We start from the raw sequence: 22,871 nt of genomic DNA on the forward strand, positions 1-22,871 counted from the left end.
AGATTTTTTGTTACACTTAAGATTCTATTCTACCTGGAAATTATTATTATTATTATTTTTAAAGATTTTATTTATTCATTTTAGAGAAGGGGGGAGAAATAGAGAGAGAGAGAAGGGGGAGAGAAGGGGGAGAGAAGGGGGAGGAGCAGGAAGCATCCACTCCCATATGTGCCTTGACTGGGCAAGCCCAGGGTTTCAAATCGGCGACCTCAGCATTCCAGGTTGATGCTTTATCCACTGCACCACCACAGGTCAGGCCTATTATTTTTTTTTTTAAAGAAGGATTGTCCTTTTTATTTTATTTATTTTTATTTTTTTATTTTTATTTTTTTTATTTTTATTTTTTTTACAGAGACAGAGAGAGGGATAGACAGGGACAGACAGACAGGAACGGAGTGATGAGAAGCATCAATCATTAGTTTTTCATTGCGCATTGCAACACCTTAGTTGTTCATTGATTGCCTTCTCATACGTGCCTTGACCGCAGGCCTTCAGCAGGCTGAGTAATCCCTTGCTCGAGCCAGCGACCTTGGACTCAAGCTGGTGAGCTTTTGCTCAAACCAGATGAGCCCTCGCTCATGCTGGCGACCTCGGGGTCTCGAACCTGGGTCTTCCGCATCTCAGTCTGACACTCTATTCACTGCGCCACTGCCCGGTCAGGCTACCTGGAAATTATTTGAGGATAGCAATAAGCTCTAATGCTTGTCTTTTCTAACCTTAACTCTATAATCAATGATCCAGCTTCCTGGTAGTTCCAGAACAATCCAGATTTCCCAGATCCTTGGAGACGTGATTGAACCTGATTTATCACACATTGTGACCTAGGACCCCCAAGTCCTCTCCTACTCACTGAGGCCTTGGTCTAGATCCCAAGGGAAATCCGGGCAGACTCTTTTCATGGGGCCATGTGGGCTCCAGCAGCCCCACAGTGACCTGGATGCCCACTTGTCTCAGTCATGGACTGTAGCACTTCCTCTGTAAATTCGGCCCTGGCTCCCTTTCCCTCTTCCCTCCCACCCCATCTGGGCACTGCCCTGTCAGCTTCTGGGAGGAAATTTGCATCATGCAGCAGAGGGAGGGCTCTTGAGGGCTGCTTCGCTGAGCCATGGTCTGTTCGGCTGTCCCCCTGCTGCTCCTGGCCATGACTCTCCCCATCGTGGGGTCACCAGTTGCCCCAGGATCCCAACCTGTGAGTAAGACTGGGGTAAGGACCCTGGGAAGGTGTGCAGAGACAACAGTGGGGACCTCTGAGTGTGGGATGAAATGATAGGTGGAAGGGAAAGGGCTGGAGGGAGAGGAAGTCATGTACATATTTTTTAAAAAGAGGCTAGTTTATTATAAGGTCTCCGAGGGTTCTGTCTTATATTCCAGAGTGTGGAGACAGCTTTGTTTCTTTGAGTCCCTGTCAACTCCAGTGATGTCTGCTGCACTCTGGACAAAGGCTTTTCCAGTCAAGTTTGCAATTTAAAAATTAAAAGGAAAACTTCCCAGATTTGGGAAGCATTAGCTCAGAGGACAGGAAGAAATGTGGGGAAAGGCAGCGGAGTCCAGATTAGTATGTTTTCATCTGCGTTGGGCTCCCAGGTGGCTGTCTCTGTCTCTGTCTCCCTCTGGATCCTCATATATATCCACATCTGTTTTTAGATAGCAACATACACATAAAATCTTGAGTAAAGGAGGAATAATTTACAGGAACCAAAGACTGGGGGAAGATGCCGCCCCTGCCTACCCCAGTGGCTATTCGTATGGAAGGACTAGACGTCCCCAAGCCTCTGGGCCCCAGCCAGCTCTGCCAAGCCCTCCTCCTGAAGTCCCAGACCAGACATTTCAATTAGCCCAGAGGCTCAGGGACAGGTAAATTCAGGAAGGAATTAAGCAAAGCATGTTGACTCTCTGGGCTGTGCCTGGTTCCTGGGCTCAGGCCCCTGCGGGTCCCTGGGACTGCATATCTTGAACCTTCTGCCAAAGCCTACTTTCCTCTCCTGATGTTCCCACTTAATTCCAGGCAGAAAAGAAAAGATGACATTCAAATAGATTGTCATGCCAGGTTAGCCAGGCTGACCCCTGAGCCACTTGGAGAAGAAGGTGTCCCTCGGAGAGGTGCCAGCCTCTTCTCAGAGGTCTCTCCTCTGTGCTCTGTTTTAGGGACCCAGTCAGACCGGAGGGGAATCTGGGCAGCAACTGGACCAAGCGAGTGGAGCAGGTGGTGAGTGGACGGAGGAGGAGGAGGAGAGGGAGCAAGGAGGAGGTGGAAAGAAAGGCGTGAAAGAGGCCACTGCAAGGGGTGGGGAGGGAGGCAAAGAGGAAGGACTGGAGCTGCACTGGCCAGTGCCCTGTTTGTACACGGCTCTCTACCTGTGAGGCCTTGAGAAAACCATTGTCTTTGAGAGCCTCGTCTATAAAACGGGGGTTGTTGGGAGAATGACATAAAATAGGATGTTTCACAGCCAGATGAGGAGTTACTATTTCTGAGTCCTGACTGCCTAGGTTGGCAATGGGAGGTGGGACCTGCTCTGGGTTCCTAGCAGTGACCAGCTAGGTGTGGGACGCAGAAGGGAATTAGCAACCATGGCCTCGCTGTGTCCTCGCTCCAGGTGTACCTTCTTCTCCTGTAGAATCAGTCCTGGTCTTGGTTCATGTACAGCTGGACTTTTCACATGAGACCTGGCTAGCAGCACTCTCCAGGACCCTAACTCTACCCCCTGCCTCAGCGTCCTCTTCCCCAAGAACTCTCACTGGCCTCAGTCTCACGACAGGTATGGGGAAATTCTCCTGACTCCTGCCTTTCAGGGCAACAAGTGCATGGCTGCCTTCCTCCAGACAGTGTGGCCGAGATGCTCCCTGTTTCCTGGAGGGTCTGCATGGCCCAGCTCCTTCCTCACCTCCCCACCAGACATACCCTTCCCCTCCTGCTCCATCCCCAGCTTCTAAATGAGGGCCCAAGGGGCAGATGGTGGTGAGCCTAGACTTCTCCACCCCCACCCCTGTTGCCTTTGGGAGTGCATGACCTATGCTTCTCCGAACCCTGGCTGAAGAGGCAGCCCAGATGGGCAGGTGTGACTGAGGTACTTTGGGATTATTCCAGATACTCAGCCCCAGAGCCACTCAGGCATCAAGCAGTGGTTGGTCCTGCTGGGCTGGCTTTCTCAGACAGCCTGCCCGCTTCTGATTCCCTTTCCCTCTGTTGCAGAGTGTAGGGTCAAGCCTGATGGGCTTACCTACTGTGCTTGCCTCTCTGGATACCAGTGGAATGCCAGTGTCTGCTCCCGTCACCACCCTTGCCAACAATCCTACAACCACCGGCCCTGTGGCTGTCTTGTCTTCAGCCTTCCTGATGCTGGGTACTGCCAGTTGCTGCCACCTGGTGAGGAGAGTTGAGAACTTGGAAACTGATGGGCCAAAGTGAAAGAAACCTTGTCTGTGTTTTTTTTGCTCTCTGACTCCTGTATTTCTGCCAGCTGGCCCAAGCCCAGTGGCTCCTCTGAGTGGGAGAAGATGCCAGTCATCACAACAGATCACAGGCCCCAAGCTCAGGGCTTGAGTAGCAAGACTAATGAACAGCAGGACTCTGAAGACATACCAACAAGCAGAGAAAGTTTCCTCCCTGGGAAAGGGGGAGTCATAGGCCAGAAAGGTTCCCTGTTTTGTTCCCAGTGACAGATGGGGTCTTCCAGGCTGGGCTGCAACAACCATGTTCCTCCAGGAACAATAAAAAAATGCTAGGTGGGGAGAGGGAGGAGGGAAGGGCTTCAGAAGAGGGGGAGGAGTTACAGCCTAGCTGCGTGGAAGCACACAAGCTTCTGCTGCAGTGGTCCTGTCTCCTGCCTCCCTGTAGTCCCGGGCACCCTGAGGCTGAACAGTTGGCTGCAGGCGCCTGGCAACACGCTGAACCTGACCCTCATCACAAGCCAGGAAACCACCAACCTGAACTGGTTCCTGTGGCACACAAGGAGCCCCAGACCCATCCTCCTACAGCCAGGGACACATGTGTCCCTGTCGTCTAGCCAGGGCCAGGCTGTCCTCAGCATCGTCAACATCTCCCATAAGTGGGAAGGTAGCCAGCTTGTCTTTCCCTCTTCCTCTCTTTCCCCTCTACTTCCCCCTCCCTCTCTCCTCCTTCTTTCTTTTCTTTTCTCCTCTTCCTTTCCCTTTTCACCTGTCCATTTATTAATTCTGGGGAAATAAAGTCTAAGAGGCCCCTAGATTTGAACATTTATAAAGGAAGAATGCTGTAAATATGGTCTACACCAGGGGTAGTCAACCTTTTTATACCTACCGCCCACTTTTGTATCTCTGTTAGTAGTAAAATTTTCTAACCGCCCACTGGTTCCACAGTAATGGTGATTTATAAAGTAAGGAAGTAACTTTACTTTATAAAATTTATAAAGCAGAGTTACAGCAAGTTAAAGCATATAATAATGATTACTTGCCAAGTACTTTATGTCAGGTTTTTGCTAAGTTTGGCAGAATAAATCCTTATAAAACAACTTACTATAGTTAAATCTATCTTTTTATTTATACTTTGGTTGCTCCACTACCGCCCACCATGAAAGCTGGAATGCCCACTAGTGGGCGGTAGGGACCAGGTTGACTACCACTGCTCTAAACTATATCTGAGAACAGATGAGTACTGTTCTTCAAGCTGTTGAAATGGCAACGATGGTGCAGGGGAAAAGGTTCACTTTAGAATTCAGGGCTACAGACTAAGAAAACAGAGTTGGAGGCCTCTAATCCAGATTTCTTCCTCCTAGAAATCCTTTGGGGACAGAGATCTTACCTGCTGAGGTTAAGCAGAGGCTAGACTAAGGTCAACATAGGTTGTGGTTTGGGAAGCAGTAGAGGTTCTGTGGTGCAGGTGGGAGCCGGAGGAGTCTGGAAGTACAACAGGTGTGTGTCCGCAGGTGAGTACATGTGCTGCTTTGAGGCCCAGGGATTCAGGTGGGAGCTGTACCAGATGGTGAGGGTGCCCCTGCAGGCGACAGATGTGACTCGGCTTCCAGACCAGCTCTCCATCTCCTGTGCCACCTCCCCTGGCTTCCAGCTGAGCTGCTGCATCCCCCCCACACTGCTGGGCTACCTGGCTTCCTGGAGCCCTGGAGAGGGCAGCGGAGGTAGGAAAGGGGTCAGCTGTCATGGGTGGGGGGGGTGGCAGAAGGGGGACAGGGAGGGGCACCGCTGGTCTCCTCCAGGCAGCTGGCTCTCCAGCTCACCAAAAACAGAGGCTACAGTTCAACCTGGGAGTTCTGGGTCCAAGTCCAACATTGTTTTTACCCAATACAGCAGCAATTTTCAACTTTTTTCACACATACTCTACTGAAATTCTGCAGCACACCAAAAAATGTAATTTGACAATCTGACAAAAAACTAGATATAATTTTGATTCATTCATAGCGAACTGCTAATGTTGTGTTGGTTTTGGCATTTTTTAACTTGATAATCTAAGGAAAAAGAGGTTAGTGATTCTGACTAAATAGTCAGGCATTGCATGTTTTAAAAATCCCTGTGACACCCCAGTTGAAAATCACTGTGATAGAGAAATCCCAGTTCCAAGGAGAGAACAATAACCACACGAGTGTAGATAACTTTCTGCTAAACGCTCTGATGCACACAACCTTGTTAAACTCTCACATTACACTCTGTGAGGTTCATTTGATGACAGTTCCATTTTACAAATGAGGAAACTATGACTTCAAGTCCCCAGGTTAGTCAGAGATGCCCAGAACACTCTTCACCAAAATCTGAGCTCTGCCTTCCGTAATTTGATGCCCTCACACTACCTGCTCTTCCCTACTGCTTACTCTACTTCTAAAATTGCTAGAAAGACTGAAACAGCCAGTCTGGGCTTGCTGGGTTCTAGGTCAGCTCCTGCCCCAGTGACTCTTCTCTTCTCTCGTCTCCTCCTCAGCCTCCTTATTCAGCATGCCAGGTGACCGGTGCCTCGTGCTGGCCGTTCAGCACTGCCCTACAGCTGACACCACATACACTTGTGATCTGCAGAGCCCAGGACTGGCCCCTCTCAGGGTCCCCATCTCTGTCACCATCATCCAGGGTATGTGGGGCTTAAGGTCCAGCTGGCCAACACCCCCCTGCTTGCCCTGGGAGCTCGTCCTCGGCATTTCCTCACAGTGGGCGACAGGGCCAGGCTCCAGAGCCTGCCCGGCGCTCGGGCTAGACCACAGGTGCTGAGCTCTCCCTGGTATCACTCTTCAGATGGAGACACTACCTGCCCTGAGGACTCCTCGGCTGCTGCTTGGAATGTCACCAAGGCTGGCCATGTGGCACAGGCTCCATGCCCTGTGAACAGGACGGGCATGGTGAAGAGGACTTGTGGGTCTGATGGGGTCTGGGGGCCCATCCACAGCAACTGCACGGACTCAGGGCTCCTGGCCTTGCTTCAGAGAGCCCAGGTAAGGCTGCTGGCCTTGCCACCCCCTCCATGACCCACCCCTTCCTCACCTAGTACCCAGCTCTAGAATCCTTTCCTCCTAAGGCCCTGCCCAGAGGTTATTCAGCTTCTCTGAATTGGAGCACCCACAGACCCAGGAAGTAGGTGTGGAGGCCTTAGAGTGGCCAGGACTCTCATGGTGGGGAGGGTGCTTTTCAAAACTTAATTTATCAGGGGTCCATTCCACTAATGTTGGTGTCAGCTCCTTCCACATGGCTCACTCTGATCTCTGCTTCCTGATCCCCTGGGAGGGAGTATGGCTATGGGGGGGAAGGAGCTGGGTGGGGGAGGAGGTGGCCCCTCACTCCTGAGGACTTGCCCCCCCACACCGTCTTGTCTGCCTCAGCTGCTGTGGGCAGGGCAGGGCTGGCCTGATGAAGAGGTCCCACAGAGCCTGGCACAGCTGCTGGAGCAGACAGTGCTGGTGAGCTCCCCCTCTGACTTACTGGCCCTGCTGGACACCATGACATTCCTGGCCAAGGTGGTGGCAGACACCAGAATACAGCTTAACCGCAGTGCCCTGGAGGTAAGATCTCTGAGCTACAGCACATGACAGCTGGATAGACGGGGTGGAAGCTCTTCATCTTTGGGTACTTCTGTCCCTCTGACATCACCATGGGCTGTCAAACGACAGACTTTTCTAGAGTCCGAGTGTCTGCTCCTGGTCCATCTCTCCGCTTGGACACCAGTCTCTAAGGTCATGGAATGTGGAGAAGTTTTGATGCTGAGAAAATATGGGAGGTTGGGAGAGGGTAGGAATGGTGTGTAGACATGAATTCAGAGGCGGACATGCACACGTAGACACATGGATATGATGTGAATCCTTCCTACACACATACACGTGCGCACAAGTACCTACATGAGATATTCGAACACAGTTGGCTTTGCCAGACTCCCCTAAACCAGCTCTCAATACAGGTATCTGTTGGTGACCCAGAGGCTGCAGCTAAAAGAATAAGTAGGGGCTATGACTCTATACACTCTTCATGTCTGGGAATATGTATCACATGTTGGTGTACAGACATGCACATGGCTCTCTGATCTAGAACATTGTGCCCCCTACCACCATTCCTAGCTTTACAGATCTATAGGGATCAAGAAATTGAAGAGGGGCCCCCTAGAGCCTGAGTGACCCCAGGGATGGAGGGGAAGGAAGGGTTATTAGATGGAGGGGTGGATTTGCTTCAGGAGACATATACTTGAAGATTCCCCAGTGGTTAGCTGAACAGCCTCTCCTCCATTCTTCCTATCTAGAAACTCTCCCTTCACTGGCCTGTCTTCTCCTCCTCCTTTCTCTTCAACCTTGGGTCTTGCAGTGAATGAGAAAAGGTCAATTTGGGGGTCTGTAGTTCCAGTGCCCCTGGCTCAGTGATGTGCATGCTAGCAGCTAAGGCTTGTCTCTCTGTTGGGTGACACAGGCTCTCCTGAAAACCACAGACAAGGTCCTAGACATGGACACCAATTCTCTGTGGACCCCGGCCCAGGTTGAGAAGCCCTCAGCAAGTTCAAATCTCCTGCTGGCTGTGGAGACCCTGGCACGCAGCCTGTGCCCACAGGATCACCCCTTCTCCTTCAGCTTGCCCAATGTGCAGCTGCAGACCCAGCTCCTCAGACCCACATTTCCTGATGACTACCGAGTCTCCTTCCCCACGCAGCCCCCACTACAGGCACAGATTCCCAGATACTCACTGGCCCCACTGGCTACTAGTAATAGTACCGCTACGATTACTAGCCTGGTGCTGCGAAAATTGGACGATCTTCTACCCTCGCACTATGGACAAGGGCTGGAGGACGCCCTCTATGCCACTCCTGGCCTGGTCTTCGCCATCTCCATCATGGCAGATGGCCAGGCCTTTAGCCAGGGAGAAGTCGTCATGGACTTTGGGGACAGAGATAGCACCGTTCACTGTGTCTTCTGGGACCATCATCTCTTTCAGGGCAATGGGGGCTGGTCAGATGTGGGGTGCCAGGTGCAGGCAGCCAATGCCAGCACCACCACTCAGTGCACCTGTCGGCACCTCACCGCCTTCTCCATCCTCATGTCCCGACACCCTGTTCCAGAAAACCCCAGCCTGGAGCTGCTGGGTCGGGTGGGCTTGGGGGCCTCCATCCTGGCGCTGCTTGTATGCCTGGGTGTGTACAGGCTGGTGTGGAGAGTCCTGGTACGGAACAAACTTGCCTACTTACACCACGCAGCTCTGCTCAACATGGTGCTCTGTCTGCTGGCTGCAGACACCTGCTTCCTGGGAGCCCTGCTGCTTCCTCCAGGACCCCGCAGCTCCCTCTGCCTGGCTGCTGCCTTCCTCTGCCATTTCCTCTACCTGGCCACCTTTTTCTGGATGCTGGCTCAGGCCCTGGTGTTGGCCCACCAGTTGCTCTTTGTCTTCCATCAGCTGTCCAAGTGCCGAGTACTCTCCCTGATGGTGGTTCTCGGCTACCTGTGCCCAATGGTGTTTGCAGGTCTTGCCCTGGGCCTCTATCTACCTCAAGGGCAATACCTGAGGGAGGGGGAATGCTGGTTGGATGGGAAGGGAGGGGCACTCTACATGTTTGTGGGACCAGTGCTGGTCATCGTGGGCCTGAACGGGCTGGTACTAGCCATGGCCATCCTGAAGTTGCTGAGACCTTCGCTGTCAGAGGGACCACAGGTGGAGAAGCGCCAAGCCCTTCTGGGGGTGATCAAAGCCCTGCTCGTTCTCACACCCATCTTCGGCCTCACCTGGGGCCTGGGCCTGGCCACTCTGCTAGAGGAAGTCTCCATAGTCCCTCACTACATCTTCACGATTCTCAACACCTCCCAGGTGGGTGAGAATGTGGTGGCTCTGCTTTTTGCCATTTTAGATGTTCTAAGTCACTACCAGTCCCTTCTCAAGGTATTGTGGAGCAGAGGAAATATAGCTCAGGAATTTTAGAAGGCATACATAGGTTTCCTCCACTGATTAGCTGGATAACTTTGGGCAAACCTTTCCGAGCTTTGGTTTCCTTATCTGTAAAATAACATCTGGTTTTGCCAGAGAAGTCAGGGAACTGTCAGTACACAATCCCTTGCTATCCTGTTTGCAACCATAACAGCAAGAAAAGCCCTGAACTGCCCCAGAGCACCAATGATGCTAATGCACAGAAACCCGAGCTGGGCAGCCTCAGCCTGCAGATTAGACAAGAGGACAGAGGAGAATGAAGAGGAAAGGGAACACGTTGATTTCGGTTGATTCCTTCCTGCTTGACTCATCCCCGCATATCCTTCTTTTTAGGGTGTCTTCGTCTTACTGTTTGGTTGCCTTATGGACAAGAAAGTGAGTCTGCCCACCGTATTCCCCGCCCGCTGCCCACCCGAAGGCAGGGGCTGGCTCCCTAACCAGGCACTCCTCTCTCCCGCAGGTACAACAGGCCTTACTCAAACGCTTCGGCCGTGCCCAGCCCCCCAACTCCACCATCTCCTTGGTGAGTTGCTGCCTTCAAATCCTTAGCTCTCCCCCTGAGAACAGGTCAGAAGCAGTTGTCCCACGGCCTTCCCCAGCAGAGATGGGCACAGCTGGAAGCTGAGAGAAGATTGGGGCTGTTTTCTAGAATGAGCCGGTTTCAGGTTCAAGCACTCTGCAGTGCAGGAGGCAGCCCCATCAGAAAAGTCAGAATCAGGTTCTCAGGTTCCTGATTATAACCTGGACCTCAAGTGACTGTCTTGTCCCTGGTTTTTCCACCTGAAAATCTGCTTCTAGTCACTATATGAAGGGAAAAGATAGGCTTTATACGCACGGGCATCACCGTAGCTGAGAGCAAGGTGAGAAAGTGAAAATGGACACAACCTCGTCAAAGGAGAGTCGATGATAGTAATACTTGCCCTTCAATCGGGCTTTTTCACCCCTTCCCTAGGCCACAAATGAAACCCACGTCCTGGAACACAGCAAGGAAAGACCTGAAGATGTCAGGTGAGGATGACACTTTCTTGGGAACTGAGTGAGCGGAATGAGCAGCTTCCTGAGAAAGCTCTGGACAGAAAGCTCCTTTTCTTTTTTTTCCTTATAACAAATGTTTTAACTTTATTTTATTTTATGTTTTATACATGGACAGAGATAGAGTCAGAGAGAGGGACAGATAGGGACAGACAGGAACGGAGAGAGATGAGAAGCATCAATCATCAGTTTTTCCTTGCGAAACCGTAGTTGTTCATTGATTGCTTTCTCATATGCGCCTTGACCATGGGGCTACAGCAGACCAAGTAACCCCTTGCTCGAGCCAGCGGTCCAAGCTGGTGAGCTTTTTGTTCAAGCCAGATGAGCCCGCGCTCAAGCTAGTGACCTTGGAGTATCGAACCTGGGTCCTCATATCCCAGTCCGATGCTCTATCCACTGTGCCATTGCCTGGTCAGGTCAGAAAGCTTTTCATACACTTGTTTCAGCCCCAAGGATGGGAGAAAGGCCTTGTCAGGGTAGACATTTCGAGATGAGCAGGGAAGGTGAAGTCCTGAGGGCAGAAATCAGCATCTATTATTGCTTTCCCAGCGAGCTGGATGGAGTTTAACCACTAACAATCCTTGACTCAGTTCACTCTGAAAATTCCTTCTCACACAATCAAATATTTAATTATCCTGAAAAGTCCTTGTTTTGAAGGAATTACTATTGGTGAGCTTGGTGTTCCAGAGGGAGGTCAATCTGCAAAGGTGGGGCAAGGTCTCCTGTTGCCAGCCCAGAGCATCAGGATAAGCTCTCTTGTGAGGAAAGAGCAAGTTTTGAGTGAAGCACACATAAAACCCATGTTCCTCCAAGGAAGTGGAGGATGTGTGCTTGAATTCACCAGGTCGGGCCTCGGCCCAATGCCCTGAGCCCTTCCCCACTCCCAGAGCTCAGCTCTCCCAAAAGACAGGCTATGCTCCCATTAGTCACACTCGTTTCTCTTGAACTCACCTGGCCCCACCGCTAAACAATCCAAGCAAGTACAGCATGAAAAACTAGCTAAGGCAATCCAATGGATAAACTTGCCTTTGCTGTAAAAATAACCAAGATATCTAAGTTCAAAATACAGTGGTCCCCTCGTCTGTCGCAGGGTCTTGGGTTCCAGAATCCCCCCCATGATAGGTGAAAATCCGCAAAGTAGCAGCCTTTTATTTATTTTATTACATATATATTTTTTTTAAGGCTTTGTAAACCTTCCCCACACTCTTATAAACATTTTCCATGCTGTTATTAACTTTTCCCACACTTATTTTGCTTATTTTACTGCAAAAATAATTAAAATAATAAATATATAAAAATATCTATATACTGCAAAATCCCACGATATAGTCAAAAATCCATAATATAAAATTAGATATATACAACTTTAAAATCCGCGATACAGTGAGACTGAGAAACGTGAACCGCGATATGGGGAGGAACGACTGTAATTGCAAGTAAAACTGTCTCAACCAATTTTTAACTAATCAGTAGTTTATGTTACAGACAGATATAGTTGATAAAAATGGTTTTAACTATTCATTGATTTTTAATTGTTTCTTTTCTACAGTTATGAAGAAAGGCTGACTTGACAGGAACTCTGATCTTCCAAACTTTAGAGGTGAAGGGCAGATTTTGATTTGTTTATTTTCAAAATTTAGGAAAAGGTGAAGTTAATGAGCCCTCTTTCTTTAACCTTTAAAAATATCAATATAAAATTAAGTTTTATAGACATATATATGCATGTATACATAAAGTTGCTGAAATGAGCGCATTTGTAAGAAAGTGCTGTAAATTTTAAAGTAGAGAAAAAGATACTACAGACTGCCACAATGTAAGATGACAAACTTTTAAAAGTGACAGGATCAAGCTAAGACTAGATACAGAAAAGAAAGATTCAAAAAAAAATTTTTAATTGATTGATTTTAGAGAGAGAGGAAGGGAGAGAGAGAGAGAAAGTGGAACACTGAGCTGTTCTTTTTTGTTTGTTTGTTTCAAGGGAGTGGATGGTTCAGGGTGGGGGTGAAGGGCTTGAAGTCCAGCAGTGGCTAGCACAAGGCTCTGTTTCCACGGGGGACTCCAAAGAGTCCAATATTCTACCTATGAATATGGACACCCAGATCATTATCAATGTAGAAGGATAAACAGTTTAGCTTGAATAACTTACTACAGTTGCCCTGTGCTTGTCACTAAAAGAAATTAGGAACAAAACTAGGCAAAGGCTCCATATAAGTAGTGGTTTGGGTGTCAACTGGCAGTCTCATACTAGAAAAGGTGAGTGGGAGTTTCACAGGCATGTCTGGAGTAATGCCAAAATAAGAAAGGCTTCAACCTGGGCTGGCTCGCTTGGTTAGATTGTCCTACTGGGCAGATTGCCTTTTCTTTGTTCACCATTCATGTCAATGATAGAGATAGAGGCGATCTTCAACAATGTGAACCCTCCTCAGGAGCATGATTAATTCCCTTTGAGAGCAGACTTACGTGAATTTTTAATCTTGGAAGAGAACACTTGCGGAGCCTGCCGCTTGGAATAGAGAAGGGAATGGAAGTCTGGAACACTGATCTGTTCTTGTATGTACCTGACCCGGAGTCAAACCAGCAACCTCTGTGCTTTGGGATGATGCTCTAAACTAGTGGTCGGCAAACTCATTAGTCAACAGAGCCAAATATCAAAAGTACGATGATTGAAATTTCTTTTCAGAGCCAAATTTTTTAAACTTAAACTATATAGGTAGGTGCATTCCTTATCGAGGCAGTGCCCACACGTGGTATTTTGTGAAAGAGCCACATGTGGCTTGCAAGCCGCATTTTCCCGTCCAAGGCTCTAACCAACCAAATTATTGGGCCAGGGCTTTTTTTCTTTTTAAATAATGAGGAAAGGAGAGAGAAATAGAAACACCGATTTGTTCTTTCACTTATTTATGCATTCATTGGTTGATTTTTGTATGTGCCCTGACCTGAGGATTGAACCTGCAACCTTGGCATGTCAGGACGATGCTCTAACCCACTGAGCTACCCAGCCAGGGCAAGAAGAAAAATTTGAGAAAAGCCTCTAGCAGACACCGAAACATTTAGCTGAAATGCTTTATGAAATTCACAAGAGATAATGGCAGGATTCTGAAAAAATTTAAACTAGATAAATGAAAAAATTTTGATAAATGAATCTTTGTTAATTACAAATTTCATTAATATTTTTATAAAATGGAGTGCGGACATCTTCTGTTGAAATAAAAATGCATACCACATACTGTTGGAAATATTTTTCTGACAAACACTATACCTTTGTTTAATGATTTGTGTGAATATTTTAATTGTGTATAAACCAGCCCAAATATTTCTCTAAGTGGATTCGCTCGTTCATTCAAATAGAAGATACCAGTTCGCCGGGACAGTTGCCATGTTTCTATGCCACAGTCTTGTGCCAGCCACCAGGGAAGGCAGACAGCCACTGAAACAGTGCAGACGTCACCTTGCTGGTTTTCCCAGCAATACAGTCATGTCTCAATGTAACTATCACTTCATTAGTATTGACAGTCTTGGTTTTTTAAATTATAAAATTATTTTTTTTAATTTTTATTTATTTATTCATTTTAGAGAAGAGAGTTAGAATGAGAGAGAGAGAGAGAGAGAGAGAGAAAGAGAGAGAAAGGGGGGAGGAGCAGCAAGCATCAACTCCCATATGTGCCTTGACCAGGCAAGCCCAGGGTTTTGAACCGGTGACCTCAGTGTTCCAGGTCAACGCTTTATCCACTGCGCCACCACAGGTAAGGCTAAAATTATTTTTTGAACAATTTAAATAATACACTTTAGTAGCAGCAGAGACTCCTTTTCTTCTGAGTATGCTTTGTGGAAATATCTCATTTTCCTTGCAAACGATTGCACATACTCATTGCATGCGCTGCTAGTTAAAAAAAAAAAAAAAACACTTTAGAATTGATAAATGAAATGACATTAATCCTTTGTTCACTTGGCTCTCACCATTAAAAAAAAACTGAAAAGGACAGCTCTGGAAGTAACAAAAGTGAGATTTAGCAGCAGCTTCATATCTAAAAAGATGGCTTAAAGAAATAAGTAGACAATATAAAAAGGGACACGGGGTGTGTGTGAGGGAGTTATATTCAGTGGGACACAAATCCATGTAAACACAATAAATTAAAATTAATAAAATTTAAAAATAAAATAAAATGAGGAAAAAAATAAATAAGTAGACAAGTCTACAGAGAGATGTATAAAGGACATGTATTCCAGTGTTACATCCTCAAAAAAGAGGCACAAACTAGGACATATCCATACAGAAGAATGCTATGTGGTCATTAAAAAATGAGATGTAGCTATACCTACTGATACAGAAAAATATTTGGGCTATATAGCTTCTTAGAACAAAACAGTTCAAGAATAGCATTAGACTAGGCAATTTTGATCCATATGTCCAACCAAATATTGTACACTGAAAAGATATCAAACTATTAACAGTGGGTATCTCTACTTGATTTTTCATTTTCTTCTTACTCTAGAAATATTGAATTTCTTAACAATAAGCACTATTTTTATATTAGAAAAATAAAATTATTTTGAAAAAGTTCTCTTGAACATTCTTCATATTTAAAATTTGACAAGCAAAAGAAACAAAATACCTTCTGGAATTCAGGTTTGTGCAGAAGAGTGGACTACATTAGGGGTTCCTGGGAAAATGTTGATCCCTCTATTTGGAGTTCTGCTTTGGGAATCAATTCTGTTTGGTCAGCAATGGTCCTTTAAGTATGGAAGGGGAAAGAGCTTCTCCTTGAGTTAATTGCAGCTACAAACATTGCAATCATGTCTAAATGCTTCTTCTCTTTCACAATAAGGGTAATTCTTTTTAGAATAGTATTTCTACTATTTTTATCCTTCTATTCCCACATTCTCCCATTTCCTCTCAATCAATGATACCTCCTCACTGAAAAAGCAGAGTGCACCTGTTCAAGTCCCAAATAAACCACAGTGGATATAGACAGAGGGCCTCTGAGCCATCCATTGAAATCTGAGAAAGATTGGAAGACCCTGATACTGCTTTTCACCCTTCAAGAAAGACTAGAATTTGAGAGATTTGGAGAAATCAACAAAACTAAGAAAGGATGGTGGGGTCAGGGGGAGTAGATAGGCTGAGAATAAGAACTCTCTCTGGAAGGATGGAAGCAGAGGGCAGGAATTATTGCCTGTTCTCTTGGTTGCAGTAGTCTCAGTGTCTAGATTAGTGCTCAACACAGAACAAACAGGCACTCGATATATATTATATTTGCTGAATGAATGAACTGTAGACCATAGGAAGAACATGAACTTTTACTCAGAATCAGCCATCAGAAGCAAACAGCTGGGGTGAGGCTTGGGATGGGTAGAGGAGGAAGGAAACCTTTTGAAATTTGAATGAAAGAAAAGGAGGGCAAATAAATGTTCCACTCCCAAAAAAGTCATTTGGTAGAGCAGAGGGAGTAATTAAAGTTTCACAACAAAGAGACACTTAAGTTGAGATCTCTAAGATTATCTAAGTTTAAGTTTATCTAAGAATGAACATCAAGGTCTATATTAGATGGAAGCATCTATAATGACAAAGCCAAGAATGATCTTTTGCATCAGTCATTTCAATGAAAAAAACTTGGCTTTCTCTTACATGTATAGAATGTTTTGAAATAGTATTTAACTTGTGCAAAGTTGGGTGAGCCTATGACACAACCTCTGAACTAGAACTTTAACATCATGGAAGCTCTGTGCTCCTCTCCAACCCAATGCCACTGTCCCGACCCCGACCCAGAGGTAACCTTTGTTCTGAATGTGTTCCCTTACCTTTTTTCTAAAAATTATTTTTAATTGTGGTAAAACATACATAAAATTGATGACTTTAACCATATTAAGTATACATTTAGTAGTGTTAAGTACATTCATATTGGCAAGAAATCAGTTCCAGAACCTTTTTCACCTTTCAAAACAGAAAATCTGTAGACATTGAGCAACTCATTCCCCTATCCCAAACCCTGGCAACCATCATTCTACTCTCTGTCTATGAATTCGGCTATTTTAGATATCTCATAGGGCCTGGCCTGTGGTGGTCCGGTGGATTGTCAGCTTGGAATGCTGAGGTTGCCAGTTTGAGACACCAGGCTTGCCAGGTCAAGGCACCTGTGAGAAGCAACTGAGAGTTGATGCTTCCTGCTCCTCTCCCCACTCCTGCTTTTCTCTTCTCTAAAGGCAATAAATAAAATCTAAAAAAAAAAAAAAAAAAAAAAAAGATATCTCATATAAGTGGAATCATAGTATTTGTTTCTGGTGTGTGTGTGTGTGAGAGTGAGACTGGCTTATTTCACTTAGAATAATGTCCTCAAGGTTCATTCATGTTGTAGCAAGTGTCAGGATTGCCTTCTTTTTAAGACATATTCTAGTGTATGTATATTATTGCATTATTTTCTTTTTAAAAAAGATTTTATTCATTTGAGAGAGGAGAGAGAGAGAGAGAGAGAGAGAGAGAGGAGACACAAAGGGGGGAGGAGCATGAAGCATCAACTCCCATATGTGCCTTGACCGGGTAAGCCCAGGGTTTTGAACTGGCGACCTCAGCTTTCCAGGTCGACACTTGTTCCACTGCGTCACCGCAAGTCAGGCGCATTATTTTCCATATGAACTGTAAACCTACTTTTGCCCCACCCTGTATGTAGATTTTGTTTATATTATGATGGACACTTGGTTGCTTCTCTATATAGGCTATGGTGAATAATGCAATGAACATAGATGTACAGAAACCTCTTTGAAACCCTGCTTTCAGTTCTTTTGGATATATAACATGGAATTGCTAGACATATGGTAATTCTACTTTCAATTTTTTGAAGAGTTGCCACACTGTTTTTCATAGTGGCTGCGCCATTTACATTCTAACAGTGCACACAGGTTCCAACTTCTTCACATCCTCACACTTGTTATTTTTAGGTTTTTTGATAGTAGGCATCCTAATGCCTACCATCAAATCTATGAAGTGGTATCTCATTGTAGTGTTGATTTAAAATTTTTTTAATTAATTTTAGAGAGGGAGAAAGAAACATCAATTTGTTGTTTCACTTATGCATTCATTGGTTGATTCTTCTATGTGCCCTGACCAAGGAGTGAACTCACAACCTTGGAATATCAAGATGATGCTTTAATCAACTAAGCTACCCGGCCAGGGCTCTCATTGTAGTTTTTTTTTTGCATTTCCCTATTGATTAGTGATGTTGAACATCTTCCCATGTGCTTATTGGTTATCTGTGTATCTTCTTTAGAGATATCCTATTCAAATTCTTTGTCTACCTTAAAACTGAGTTTTTTCTGGTGTTAAGTTGTAGGATTTTTAAAATATATTCTGAACACTAACCCCTTATTGAATATATGATTTGCAAATATTTTCTCCCATTCCAAATGTCACCTTTATATACATACTATGTTCTTTGATGTAGTTTTTTTAAAAGTCCAAATTATTTTCTTTCCTGTTTTTGGTGTCATATCCAAATCAGTGCCAAATCTGATGTCACGTAGCTTTCCCCATTTTCTTCTAAGAGTTTTTATAAGTCTAGTTCCTATATTTAGGTCTTTGGTCCATTTTGAGTTAACTTTTGGATACAGTGAAGTTAACTTTTGGATACAGTATTCCAACTTCATTCTTTTGCATGTGGATGTAATTTTCCCAGTATGATTTGTTGAAGACTATCCTTACCCCATTAGTTTTGACACTCTTGTCAAAAATATTTGACTATATGTGAGGCTTTATTTCTGTTGTTTTTTTTTAAAGACTATTAACTAGAGCCTGACCAGGTGGTGGCACAGTGGATAGAGCATCAGACTGGAATGCAGAGGACCCCAGTTTGAGACCCCGAGGTTGCCAGCTTGAGCGCAGGCTCATCTGGTTTGAGCAAGGCTCACCAGCTTGAGCCCAAGGTCGCTGGCTCGAGCAAGGAGTTACTCAGTCTGCTCTAGCCCCCTGGTCAAGGCACATATGAGAAAGCAATCAATGAACAACTAAGGTGCCCACAATGAAGAATTGATGTTTCTCATCTCTCTCCCTTCCTGTTTGTCCCTATCTGTCCCTCTCTCTGACTCTCTGTCACAAAAAAAGACTATTAACTAGAAAAACAATAAAAAAAGAAACTATAACTCCAGATTTTATTCAGATTTCACCAAATTTTCTATGAATGTTTTTTCGTGTGTGTGTGTGTGTGTGAGAGAGAGAGAGAGAGTGAGAGAGAGACAGAGACAGAGACAGAGACAGAGAGGGACAGATAGGGACAGACAGGAAGGGAGAGAGATGAGAAGCAACAATTCTTCGTGTAGCACCTTATTCATTGATTGCTCTCTCATATGTGCTTTGACTGGAGGGCTACAGCAGACCAAGTGACCCCTTGGTCAAGCCAGTGATCTTGGGCTCAAGCTGGTGAGCCTTGCTCAAACCAGATGTGCCTGTGCTCAAGCTGGCAACCTCAGGGGTTTCCAACCCGGGTCCTCTGCATCCCAGTCGGACGCTCTATCCACTGTGCCACTGCCTGGTCAGGCCATGAATGTCCTTTTTCTAGTTCAGAATCCAGCCCAGGATACTTTACATTTAGTTGTCATGTCTCCTTAGCCTCCTCTGGTGGGTGAGTTTCTCAGTATTCTATTACTTTTCATGACTGTGCGTAGTTCTGAGTACTGGACACGTATTTTGTAGAATGTCCCTCAATATGGGTTTGTCTGATGTTTTCTCATGATTCAACTGGGTTATAGGTATTTGGAAAGACTATCACTGAGGTGAAGTGGCCCTTTAATTACATTATACCAGGAGGTATGTGATATCCACATCACAGCACTGATAACGTCCCCCATCACTTGGTTAAGCTGGTTTGTCAGATTTCTCCACTGTGAGATCATTTGTTTTTCCTTTTCATACTCCGTTCACTGGAATTGAGTCACTAAGTCCAGCCCACATGCAAGTAGGAAGGGACATGCTCCACCTTCTGGAGCATGGAGTCTACATGTTATCTGGAATTCTTTATGATTTCTTTTCTCTTCCATTACCTGTATTGGAAAACATTTTACCTCATATGTAGGCGTTCTAGAAATGTACTTAGTTTTGTTTTCAAAACTTTCCTGTCCATGAACATTATTTACAATATTTTGCTATTAAAGAGCAATGATGCTATCTTCTGGTACTCATGTGCAAAGTTCTGTAGGAAATATCCCTACGAGTGGAAAGGCTGGGTTGTAGATTGTGTTATATTCAAATGTACAAGACAGCACCAGACTGTTTCCAAGGTGTTGTATCAAATTGCTTTCTCACCAGCAATATATAGAAGTTCCTATTGTTCACATCCTCACCAACACTTGGTATATTCTTAGTCTACCTCATTTTTGCCAGTGTAGTAGATATGTATGAAGTGATATCTTATTATATGATCTTAATTTGGTTTTTCTAAATTATTCATGAGCATTTTTTCATATTTATTCTCCATTTGTATATTCTTTTCTAAAAAATACCTGTTAATATCTTGCCATTTTTCTAAAGATTTTTTTATTAATTTTAAATTTAAAACATTTTTTATTTTAGTGAGAGGAGAGGAGGCAGACTCCCACATGCTCCCCAACTAGGATCCAACCAGCAAGCCTATTAGGGGTGATGCTCTACTACTCTGGGGCCCTTGCTCCATTGCTCAGCAACAGAGCCACTTTTTTTTTTTTTTTTAATTTTTTTTTTTTTTTCTGAAGCTGGAAACGGGGAGAGACAGTCAGACAGACTCCCGCATGCGCCCGACCGGGATCCACCCGGCACGCCCACCAGGGGCGGACGCTCTGCCCACCAGGGGGCGATGCTCTGCCCCTCCGGGGCGTCGCTCTGCAGCGGCCAGAGCCACTCTAGCGCCTGGGGCAGAGGCCAAGGAGCCATCCCCAGCGCCCGGGCCATCTTTGCTCCAATGGAGCCTTGGCTGTGGGAGGGGAAGAGAGAGACAGAGAGGAAGGAGGGGAGGGGGGTGGAGAAGCAAATGGGCGCTTCTCCTATGTGCCCTGGCCGGGAATCGAACCCGGGTCCCCCGCATGCCAGGCCGACGCTCTACCGCTGAGCCAACCGGCCAGGGCCTGGAGCCACTTTTTTTAATGCCTGAAGTGAAGGCCATGGAGCAATCCTCAGCACCCGAGGCCAACTCGCTCAAATCAATCAAGCCATGGCTATGGGAAGAGAAGAGATGGGGGGAAGGAGGGACAGGAGAGGGGGAAGGGTAGAGGAGTAGATGGTCACCTCTTCTGTGTGCCCTGACAGGGAATTAAAACCAGGACATCCTATTGATTTTTAGAGAGATGAAGAGAAAAAGGGGGCGGGAGGGAGGAGTGGGAAGCATCAACGCACAGTAATTGCTTCCTGTATGTGCCTTGACCCGGCAAGCCCAGGGCTTCAAACCAGCGACTTCAACATTCCAGGTTGAGCTTTATCCAATGTGCCACCACAGGTCAGGCTCTTTTGCCATTTTTTACTGAATTATCTTTCTTCTTATTAAGAATTCTTTATATATCCCAGATTCTTTGGTATATACAATAGAGATCTCTGTAAGATATACACATATGTTCTTTACAAGATACATCTTTATCTTTGCCCCACTTGTGGCATAATTTTCTTTCCACTCTATATAAAGAACACATTCTTATATCAACATAGGCAAATTTATAGATTTTTTTAAAATTTATTCATTTTAGAGAGGAAAAGGAGAGACAGAGAGAGAGAGAAGGGGGGAGGAGCTGGAAGCATCAACTCCCATATGTGCCTTGACCAGGCAAGCCCAGAGTTTTGAACCGGCAACTTCAGCATTTCCAGGTTGATGCTTTATCCACTGCGCCACCACAGGTCAGGCCTATAGATCTTTTATAATAGCACTTTAAAAGTCTTAAAAAATCCTTCACCCTCTTTCCCCAATCTAAAGTCATAATGATGTTTTTTTTCCTAAAATTTAAAGAGATTTTTACCTTTTATATTTATCTATAATTGATTTTTTTTTTAACAGAGACAGAGAGAGAGTCAGAGAGAGGGATAGATAGGGACAGACAGACAGGAATGGAGAGAGATGAGAAGCATCAATCATCAGTTTTTCGTTGTGACACCTTAGTTGTTCATTGACTGCTTTCTCATGTGTCTTGACTATGGGCCTTCAGCAGACCAAGTAACCCCTTGCTCGAGCCAGCGAGACCTTGGGTCCAAGCTGGTGAGCTTTGCTCAAACCAGATGAGCCCGTGCTCAAGCTGGCGACCTCGGGATCTCGAACCTGGGTCCTCCGCATCCCAGACCGATGCTCTATCCACTGCACCACCGCCTGGTCAGGCTATAATTGATTTTTATGATATGTATGTAAATATAATGATTTTCAGTATTAAAAACTAATATTATATTGAAATTACCAATGAAATCATGGGGGAAATGATGCTGGAACTCTCAAATGCCCTTTTCAAGAGGTTAGCACTTACTCCATTGCCCAATCTGCCTCTGAACTAGAAGATTCTGATGGCCAGTAACTTTCATAGACCTAAGCAATACTCACATAAATGGCCATAATTTTGACTTTTGCTTTTTCAAAGCACTAGCATACATGTTTAGTGCAGTTTGGTTGTCAAAGAATTGAAAGAATTTTTAGTATGTTCATCAAAATTTAAAAAAACATTTTTTCCATTGGTTTGAGAGAGAGGAAGGAAGGGAGAAAGAGAAAGAGAGAGAAAGAAGCATCAACTCATTGTTCCACTTAGTTCCATTTAGTTGTTCACTCACTGATTGCTTCTCGTAGCTGGCCCTGAACAGGGGTCAAACACTCACGACCTCTGGCTCATTGAGTTGATGTTTTACCCACTAAGCCACCGAGCCAGGGCCTGTTGCAAAAATTTTAAATTTATTTGCACTTCATTTAAATCCTGACAAACAGAAGCATCTCCCAACAGTGAAATAAATAATTTACTCCAATTGACCAATTGGGGGTAAGGAGAAGATGGTATTTTTTTGGGGGGGGCAACTTTTTTTTTTTTATAGAGACAGAGAGAGAGTCAGAGTGAGGGATAGACAGGAACAGACAGGAATGGAGAGATGAGAAGCATCAATCATCAGTTTTTCATTGCGCATTGCGACACCTTAGTTGTTCATTGATTGCTTTCTCATATGTGCCTTGACCGTGGGCCTTCAGCAGACCGAGTAACCCCTTGCTTGAGCCAGCGACCTTGGGTCCAAGCTGGTGAATTTTTGCTCAAACCAGATGAGCCTGCGCTCAATCTAGCGACCTCGGGGTCTCGAACCTGGGTCTTCTGCATCCCAGTCCGACGCTCCATCCACTGCGCCACCGCCTGGTCAGGCAGAAGATGGTATTCTAAAGCAGGACCCTCTTTATGTTCCTAGCAGCCTCATGGTGACTAGAATGGTTAGAAGTTACAAATGAGAAATCAAAGGCAAAATTTGCCTTTAAGCCAAGAGAACCATCTTTTGTCTCAATAAAAAATAAGGC

The 22,871-nt window shown here is 45.5% G+C and overlaps 1 protein-coding gene across 1 annotated transcript; it reads left to right on the forward strand.

The window, feature by feature from the left end:
* The first annotated feature begins 1,105 nt into the window (after positions 1–1,105).
* On the forward strand, positions 1,106–12,007 carry ADGRF3 (adhesion G protein-coupled receptor F3). The gene is made up of 14 exons (XM_066372419.1): positions 1,106–1,189; positions 2,146–2,206; positions 2,616–2,756; positions 3,191–3,364; positions 3,809–4,054; positions 4,902–5,111; positions 5,906–6,049; positions 6,211–6,407; positions 6,792–6,971; positions 7,864–9,246; positions 9,697–9,738; positions 9,824–9,886; positions 10,316–10,371; positions 11,945–12,007. The coding sequence occupies exons 1-14, from the start codon at positions 1,106–1,108 to the stop codon at positions 11,964–11,966; spliced, it is 3,003 nt and encodes a 1,000-aa protein (XP_066228516.1). The 3' UTR covers positions 11,967–12,007.
* Positions 12,008–22,871: the final 10,864 nt, after the last annotated feature.

The sequence above is a fragment of the Saccopteryx leptura genome, chromosome 3 (genome assembly GCF_036850995.1).
Source record: "Saccopteryx leptura isolate mSacLep1 chromosome 3, mSacLep1_pri_phased_curated, whole genome shotgun sequence".
Lineage (NCBI taxonomy): Eukaryota > Metazoa > Chordata > Mammalia > Chiroptera > Emballonuridae > Saccopteryx > Saccopteryx leptura.

Bases quoted from the DNA above. Each gene is read 5' to 3' on its own strand.
- ADGRF3 (XM_066372419.1), top strand. From the start codon at position 1,106: ATGGTCTGTTCGGCTGTCCCCCTGCTGCTCCTGGCCATGACTCTCCCC. The intron at 3,365-3,808 runs GTGAGGAGAGTT...GCTTCTGCTGCA, and splicing joins CTGCCAGTTGCTGCCACCTG to GTGGTCCTGTCTCCTGCCTC. The intron at 5,112-5,905 runs GTAGGAAAGGGG...TCTCCTCCTCAG, and splicing joins CCCTGGAGAGGGCAGCGGAG to CCTCCTTATTCAGCATGCCA.